The sequence below is a fragment of the Pseudophryne corroboree genome, chromosome 11 (assembly GCF_028390025.1).
Source record: "Pseudophryne corroboree isolate aPseCor3 chromosome 11, aPseCor3.hap2, whole genome shotgun sequence".
Taxonomy (NCBI): domain Eukaryota; kingdom Metazoa; phylum Chordata; class Amphibia; order Anura; family Myobatrachidae; genus Pseudophryne; species Pseudophryne corroboree.
In genome coordinates this window covers 234380261-234389787 of record NC_086454.1, presented here as the reverse complement: position 1 = coordinate 234389787, position 9527 = coordinate 234380261, and the positions used below count along the sequence as shown (strand labels likewise).

Genomic DNA, 9527 nt, shown 5'->3' with positions numbered 1-9527 from the left:
CATTTACACGCCTAGCTAGACACCCCACTACATTACGCGCCCCATGTTTCACCGTGGCACTACAAGTAACACAACGCCCTGGCACTGCTCCCCGCTCTGGTAGCACAGTCACACCCTTTAAGAACACCCCACCCATGTCTGCCAGCACACCTGGGCACCCGGCTGCACATCTGCAACGCTGACACCCTCCCCCCCCCCCGCCCGCTATTCCCCACGATACCCGTCCAAAGTTAGACGCCGCCTCCATCCCCCCTAGTCACCCCGCTGCCTGTCTACATTTACACGCCTAGCTAGACACCCCACTACATTACGCGCCCCATGTTTCACCGTGGCACTACAAGTAACACAACGCCCTGGCACTGCTCCCCGCTCTGGTAGCACAGTCACACCCTTTAAGAACACCCCACCCATGTCTGCCAGCACACCTGGGCACCCGGCTGCACATCTGCAACGCTGACACCCTCCCCCCCCCCCGCCCGCTATTCCCCACGATACCCGTCCAAAGTTAGACGCCGCCTCCATCCCCCCTAGTCACCCCGCTGCCCGTCTACATTTACACGCCTAGCTAGACACCCCACTACATTACGCGCCCCATGTTTCACCGTGGCACTACAAGTAACACAACGCCCTGGCACTGCTCCCCGCTCTGGTAGCACAGTCACACCCTTTAAGGAACACCCCACCCATGTCTGCCAGCACACCTGGGCACCCGGCTGCACATCTGCAACGCTGACACCCTCCCCCCCCCCGCCCGCTATTCCCCACGATACCCGTCCAAAGTTAGACGCCGCCTCCATCCCCCCTAGTCACCCCGCTGCCCGTCTACATTTACACGCCTAGCTAGACACCCCACTACATTACGCGCCCCATGTTTCACCGTGGCACTACAAGTAACACAACGCCTCCCTCCAACTGTCCCCCGAACACCAGCTATCACCAGCCATGTACCCCAAGACGCACACCGCTCTCTCTAGCCATCTACCCCTCTCCCACCATAAGCTCCCCCACAGCCGTGTACTGCCCCTATACGCCCCAGCACACCGGAACGTCACCCCGTTCTCGTGCTGAGGTGCAGCCAGCATTCCCCATTGCACTATATGTGCCAAAATTACACCAACACTACAGCTACATAATCCCCGTCGATAAGTACTGCAAGCTCCATAATGGCAGAGTTTGCTTAAATTAACCGTTCACGGACAACGTTCCAAGATACATTCCGGTTACTGTTTTTTTTTTTTTAAATTTGATTTAAATAATGCTATCACTGATGACACCAATCAAAACATAACATGTCCGTTCGCGCTGAAATCCAACCAATAAAATATACTCCTACATAAGACAAATCAACAGTTCAGTATAACCTGACGTATAGTGGTGCCACTAAATTAGCCAATAATACTACATGATTCCTACTTGAAGGAGGAGCGATGTTCCCGCACTTTTACACAGAATATAAACTCTGTCCCTCCCTTGCATAGGCGCCATTTGCTTGAGACTGCTAACTGGCTGTATACGGTCTGTTAGCGTCTTGTGATTGGCTTCTAGCGATTCTGATTTACATATCAGAGCTTTTCTGGAGAAGTGACCGTGACAAGAATTCTTCATACGAAGAGGAGAAGACCAATCCAGTTTTTTTTTCTCATCTTAATAGGTAAGCGCTGAGCTAAATGTACTCTGTCTTTCTATTACACTATCATGCTAAATAAACTGTCCCATGTTTCTTATTATCTCTTCCAACTGCTATCCCTGCCACTGCTGATTGGCATTATTTGTATATCTGTTACAGCAGTGTGTGAGATGTCGGTATCTGGCACTGCTTTCTGGCATAATGTGTGTATTTTTCACCGTTTGTTTGCCAAATGTGTATATCTGTCACTGCTTGGGTTCATTATTTGTGTATATGTCACAGCTGTTTGGCATAATTTCTGTATTTGGCACTGCTGGGTGGCATAATTTGGGTATCTGGCACTGCTGGATGGCATAATTTCTGTATTTGGCACTGCTGGGTGCCATAATTTCTATATTTGGCACTGCTGGGTGGCATAATTTGGGTATCTGCCACTGCTGGGTGGCATAATTTGGGTATCTGCCACTGCTGGGTGGCATAATTTGGGTATCTGGCACTGCTGGGTGGCATATTTTATGTATTTGGCACTGCTGGGTGGCATAATTTCTGTGTTTGGCACTGCTGGATGGCATAATTTGGGTATCTGGCACTGCTGGGTGGCATAATTTCTGTATTTGGCACTGCTGGATGGCATAATTTGGGTATCTGGCACTGCTGGATGGCATAATTTCTGTATTTGGCACTGCTGGATGGCATAATTTGGGTATCTGGCACTGTTGGATGGCATAATTTCTGTATTTGGCACTGCTGGGTGCCATAATTTCTATATTTGGCACTGCTGGGTGGCATATTTTGGGTATCTGGCACTGCTGGGTGGCATAATTTCTGTGTTTGGCACTGCTGGATGGCATAATTTGGGTATCTGGCACTGCTGGGTGGCATAATTTGGGTATCTGGCACTGCTGGATGGCATAATTTCTGTATTTGGCACTGCTGGATGGCATAATTTGGGTATCTGGCACTGCTGGATGGCATAATTTCTGTATTTGGCACTGCTGGATGGCATAATTTCTGTATTTGGCACTGCTGGGTGGCATAATTTATGTATTTGGCACTGCTGGGTGGCATAATTTGGGTATCTGCCACTGCTGGGTGGCATAATTTGGGTATCTGGCACTGCTGGGTGGCATAATTTATGTATTTGGCACTGCTGGGTGCCATCATTTCTATATTTGGCACTGCTGGGTGGCATATTTTGGGTATCTGGCACTGCTGGGTGGCATAATTTCTGTATTTGGCACTGCTGGGTGGCATAATTTATGTATTTGGCACTGCTGGGTGGCATAATTTGGGTATCTGGCACTGCTGGGTGGCATATTTTATGTATTTGGCACTGCTGGGTGGCATAATTTCTGTGTTTGGCACTGCTGGATGGCATAATTTGGGTATCTGGCACTGCTGGGTGGCATAATTTCTGTATTTGGCACTGCTGGATGGCATAATTTGGGTATCTGGCACTGCTGGATGGCATAATTTCTGTATTTGGCACTGCTGGGTGCCATAATTTCTATATTTGGCACTGCTGGGTGGCATAATTTGGGTATCTGCCACTGCTGGGTGGCATAATTTGGGTATCTGGCACTGCTGGGTGGCATATTTTATGTATTTGGCACTGCTGGGTGGCATAATTTCTGTGTTTGGCACTGCTGGATGGCATAATTTGGGTATCTGGCACTGCTGGGTGGCATATTTTGGGTATCTGGCACTGCTGGGTGGCATAATTTCTGTATTTGGCACTGCTGGGTGGCATAATTTATGTATTTGGCACTGCTGGGTGGCATAATTTGGGTATCTGGCACTGCTGGGTGGCATATTTTATGTATTTGGCACTGCTGGGTGGCATAATTTCTGTGTTTGGCACTGCTGGATGGCATAATTTGGGTATCTGGCACTGCTGGGTGGCATAATTTCTGTATTTGGCACTGCTGGATGGCATAATTTGGGTATCTGGCACTGCTGGATGGCATAATTTCTGTATTTGGCACTGCTGGATGGCATAATTTGGGTATCTGGCACTGTTGGATGGCATAATTTCTGTATTTGGCACTGCTGGGTGCCATAATTTCTATATTTGGCACTGCTGGGTGGCATATTTTGGGTATCTGGCACTGCTGGGTGGCATAATTTCTGTATTTGGCACTGCTGGGGTTCATTACTTGTGTATATTTGTAACAGCTGGTTGGCAAAATTTGGGTATGTTGCACTGCTAGTATACTAATTATTATTATTATTATTATTATTATTATTATTATTAATATTAGTATGAATTTTTTTTTTTTTTAAGTTTTTTTTTCAGAGATGTCCGAGGAAGAAGCAAGGAGGCTTTCTCTATCCGCACAGGAAGAAGAATCCTCGGAAAGACAGCAACAAACATCACCAACCGACCATGGCAGAGTTTCGCATGAAGAAGCGGACTCGGGAGAAGAATCCAGCAGCAGGGCACCCAACTTCACAGATGAAGAAACGGACACCCTAATCAATCAAGTTGTTCATCACTCCTTTCAACTTTTCGGATCGCCGGCAAGAAATGTTCATCACCGATTCAAGGGAACGACGTGGAATGAAATCTCTGAATCAGTTTCTTTGGGAGGTGGGTTCAAGCGAAGCAACGAAAGTTGCAAGAAAAGGTTACGCGACTGTAGAAGATCCGTCAATCTCAAGATCCAAAAAGGGCAAAAATTACACAAGGATTGGGAAAAGAAGATGGAGAACTACTTCGTACTTGTGCAGGAAGAAATGGCAGGAACCAGTGCAGAAGGTATTATTTTTAAAAATTCTATAAAATTAATTTTTTAATATTCTTTTTAAAAAACTAATTATTTCAACAAAAATTTAAATTTCGTATTTCTTTCAAAAGGAGCCACAAAATATTCTACGCCAACAAAACATAGCACGCCACAAACGGAAACAACGCCAAAGAAGAAAACAAAATCGCAGAAAGGTTAGGGACATATCGTATTTTTATATATATATATATATATATATATATATATTCAAAAAATATTTTGTATGGAAACAAAACTAATAACTACAGTATGTTCTTTATATAAATATTACAGATTCCACAGTTAAGGCAAAGAGAAGAGTTTCTTTTGGATATCCGACAACTGGAGGAGGTGCTGAGGATACCGGTAAGGCATAGTTTTTGTACATGAAATTATAAATTTTGGTACATGTATATCTATCAATGGGTATATACCTCTAGCTTGCACTGTTTGCGTATCTTTAGCTGTCTGTATTTCTGGCACTGCATATTTTTGGGTTATAATTATTGTATATATCTATATTGACATTTTAGAAACCCAGATACAGCATACAATATTGCCGATTGATTCAACACTGCAAGCAGCGACACTTCAAGCAGAATCAGCCCAGATGCACCCACCCACGGTGCAGGAAGAAACATCATCCCAACAGCCACTTCCAGAAGAAAATTCATCACAGGGGCACCCACAGACACTGCCAGAAGAGTCCTTTTCACAGAGCTACCCTGCAATTGGAGACCATAATCTTGTTGAAAGAACAGAGCAAATTCCGGACATGGAAACTTCAGGCAGTGTACCAGAAGTCCTTGAATCAAAAACACCGGAAACTACGCCAGGAGGTAGCAATTTTATATTTATTTACAATTTAGGAGTGTTTAATTGTGTTCAACTGTAATTTGTTAAACTAAATTATTTACTTGTATTACAGAGTCATCACTCAATCTAATACTGGAAGCTTTAAAGAACATGGACCAATGTAGAGCTGAAGAAAGCCAAAGGATTAATAATCGTTTGGACAACATGGAACAGAACATCGACCATATCAAGACAGCTGTTGTTCAACAAAATGACGCAATGATATCGCTGGCCCGATACTACGATCAACTTGTGTCAGCACATATGTCGGTGGTTGGACATTGCAAGAGCATGGAGCAGAAGATTGAACAGATCAGCACCCAACAAAATGAACAGCGGGATGGAGAATCCCATCAGGAACAACTCTGTCGACAACACAATGATTCTCTGGAACATATTTCATTGCAATGCCAACAGATTGGAACAGGCCTTCAAAGCATGCTACTGTGGCAACAACAGTGCAACCTAAACACAAGCATGATTTCAACAAGCCTGCAGCTGATGACAGACGAAGGAAGAAGATTGCACAGCGCACAACCACAGCAGGCAGAACGAAGTTCGGAAGTCACAACACCATCAAACAGAACATCAATTGATCAAGAAATGTATGCTCAAGAAGAGAGAGGAGATCTGGCTTATCAAAGAGCATTGTCAGTTTTGAGACTGCAGCGTCAAAGGTCAGAAGAATTGGAGCAGTCCATAATACAGCAAGAGATGTGGAACAGAGCACAGCAGGAGATGTTGGAACAAGCACAGACAGTTATGTGGAACAGAGCACAGGAGGAGCATGCCCGAGCCCAGGAGGAACATGCCCGAGCCCAGGAGGAACATGCCCGAGCCCAGGAGGAGCATGCCCGAGCCCAGGATGAGCATGCCACAGCACCGGAGGAGCATGCCACAGCCCCGGAGGAGCCGTCAGGAGCCCAGGAGGAGCCGTCCACAACAGCAAACTAGCCGGACACAGGGACCAGTCCGCTAATCAAGCACAGAGGCTGGCATAGAGCTTGGCGGAGGACTTGCCAAGGGTAAGTCATCTAGCTTTTTCCTCTTTCTTTTCCCCAACAAGCTAGGTATTTGTCCGTAGCGGTGTGCTAAGTTAGGGAAAGGAGATCAGCAATGGTGTCAGGGACAGTTAGTGACAAGCAAAGGTAGTTTTTTTTATAAACTGACTGTGTCTTTTTTTCTTTACAGCATACCGACAACTGGCAAGACCTAATCGGAGAAGGGTCCAGTCCGCTAATCAAGCACAGAGGCTGGCATAGAGCTTGGCGGAGGACTTGCCAAGGGTAAGTCATCTAGCTTTTTCCTCTTTCTTTTCCCCAACAAGCTAGGTATTTGTCCGTAGCGGTGTGCTAAGTTAGGGAAAGGAGATCAGCAATGGTGTCAGGGACAGTTAGTGACAAGCAAAGGTAGTTTTTTTTATAAACTGACTGTGTCTTTTTTTCTTTACAGCATACCGACAACTGGCAAGACCTAATCGGAGAAGGGTCCAGTCCGCTAATCAAGCACAGAGGCTGGCATAGAGCTTGGCGGAGGACTTGCCAAGGGTAAGTCATCTAGCTTTTTCCTCTTTCTTTTCCCCAACAAGCTAGGTATTTGTCCGTAGCGGTGTGCTAAGTTAGGGAAAGGAGATCAGCAATGGTGTCAGGGACAGTTAGTGACAAGCAAAGGTAGTTTTTTTTATAAACTGACTGTGTCTTTTTTTCTTTACAGCATACCGACAACTGGCAAGACCTAATCGGAGAAGGGTCCAGTCCGCTAATCAAGCACAGAGGCTGGCATAGAGCTTGGCGGAGGACTTGCCAAGGGTAAGTCATCTAGCTTTTTCCTCTTTCTTTTCCCCAACAAGCTAGGTATTTGTCCGTAGCGGTGTGCTAAGTTAGGGAAAGGAGATCAGCAATGGTGTCAGGGACAGTTAGTGACAAGCAAAGGTAGTTTTTTTTATAAACTGACTGTGTCTTTTTTTCTTTACAGCATACCGACAACTGGCAAGACCTAATCGGAGAAGGGTCCAGTCCGCTAATCAAGCACAGAGGCTGGCATAGAGCTTGGCGGAGGACTTGCCAAGGGTAAGTCATCTAGCTTTTTCCTCTTTCTTTTCCCCAACAAGCTAGGTATTTGTCCGTAGCGGTGTGCTAAGTTAGGGAAAGGAGATCAGCAATGGTGTCAGGGACAGTTAGTGACAAGCAAAGGTAGTTTTTTTTATAAACTGACTGTGTCTTTTTTTCTTTACAGCATACCGACAACTGGCAAGACCTAATCGGAGAAGGGTCCAGTCCGCTAATCAAGCACAGAGGCTGGCATAGAGCTTGGCGGAGGACTTGCCAAGGGTAAGTCATCTAGCTTTTTCCTCTTTCTTTTCCCCAACAAGCTAGGTATTTGTCCGTAGCGGTGTGCTAAGTTAGGGAAAGGAGATCAGCAATGGTGTCAGGGACAGTTACTGACAAGCAAAGGTAGTTTTTTTTATAAACTGACTGTGTCTTTTTTTCTTTACAGCATACCGACAACTGGCAAGACCTAATCGGAGAAGGGTCCAGTCCGAGAAGACAACAGAATAATGATGCAGGCATAGAGCTACCAAGGTATGCTGCATCGTATAAGTCTGATTTTTCTTAAGTCACAGAAGATAATGGATACACATTAGTTTTACGGGGTATGGACCAGTTCTATATTTGCCTTGTGCACTTTAGTAAATAGTGTATGGTGGATGCCTGTTGTATTCCCATACTAACAGACGCAATTTTATTTATTTGACCGTAGGAGCCGGGCACACTTGTGCAAGATTGTTAATTATCGGCTTTTGTTTTTCACATTTTTCATGCAGGACTGGTTGACACAAGCCTGCATGCTTAGTGGGACTTAGGGTTGTGTGGAACAGGCCAACCTCATATGGGCTTACTGGTACTGTTCCACGCTGATAGGTGACTGATCTCGCAAGCGCAATGTTATTTTGGCAGATTACACTAACAGGCATCACAGGGAAGCGCATCTCCTGAACTAAGTCTGGCTCCACAGCGGTACCAATCCTTCTTAGTAAGGGGGGGGGAGCATTGTAGAATAGAAATAAAAATATAATTAACTTGATTTAGCAACCCAGCTGATTTGTAATTTTTAAAAAGTTGGTGTTGCGGTATCCATGTTCTGTGGTTCCATGTTGGCTCTGTGATAAATTGTGTTTTTCAATTTTCATGTGTGTGCGTGTGTCCCTTCACATTACAATGTCATGTTCATGTGTTTGATGCACAGCAGAGTGTCTATATTCCTCGGGTTAATATAGTAAATGTAACAAAACTATTAGACATTCTCAGGCGAGAGGGACTAATCAAAAAGATGCCATTAAAGGGATCATATCAAATATTTATATCAAATTTTAGCATACTGAGAAAGAGATGAAAAAGTTAACTCAGTCTATGGGTGACATGATGAATAGAGATTAAGTGACAATACCAGAGCCAGAGTCACAGACCCTTACCATTAGTCCAACAATGCGTACTGTGGCATATATGATGCAAGCTGACAATGATGATGAAGTGTCTTACGCAGAGTATGGTGATGTTTTTGGTCTGGGTCTGTATCTTTATTACAAGGGCTAAAATCTGTGATCTAAACCATAAGCCACATTATACAAATTACTGAGAAAATACGGAGGACATGGAGTCTTATTTCAATTTAATAAAAAAAATCATGTTTACTATTACAGCATCAAAATGGTCAAATGCTGTATTTGCAGAAAACTAAGTTGTGAAAAGTTGAGGTATGAGGGGACATGGTTATACATTAATATGGCTGTATTGAAAAATAACTCTAAATTTACTATTTTAATCTCCTTTTGCAGAACATCCATGATGGAAGAACCGAAGAATTTGGAACTAAATGATCATTGCGGCACAGAAGCCTTCTACAGTCAAAACCAAAAACATCAACCCTAAAGTCATTGTTCCAGGCATCAAATAAAGAAGCTGAAAAATGGGGGCATAGCTAAACTAGGACTTCAAAAACTGTAATCCAATGCTCGCATGATCACCAGCATTGATTGTTGGAACTGTTTTAAAAAAAATTGAGAATATTAACCACAAAAATCCATTATGTATGCAGCAGTGAGGCTATATGAACACGCTAGATGCTCATAGCATGCAGATGCACTCTGTTAGTGGCTCATTCGGTTACCTGTATTCCTCAGGATTCAAAATAAAGTACTTTATCTTGCATCCTAGAGGAAACTGGGGTAAACATTAGTACCATGGACAATAGACAGGTCCACTAGGAGCCATGTGCTTTTT

The 9527-nt window shown here is 44.4% G+C and overlaps 1 protein-coding gene across 1 annotated transcript; it reads left to right on the top strand.

Moving 5' to 3' along the window:
* Positions 1–3915: 3915 nt before the first annotated feature.
* Positions 3916–6205, top strand: LOC134970129 (uncharacterized). The gene is made up of 5 exons (XM_063946180.1): positions 3916–4385; positions 4485–4568; positions 4687–4758; positions 4926–5231; positions 5321–6205. Exons 1-5 carry the CDS (start codon positions 3926–3928, stop codon positions 6199–6201), a joined length of 1803 nt encoding a protein of 600 aa, XP_063802250.1. The 5' UTR covers positions 3916–3925; the 3' UTR covers positions 6202–6205.
* Positions 6206–9527: the final 3322 nt, after the last annotated feature.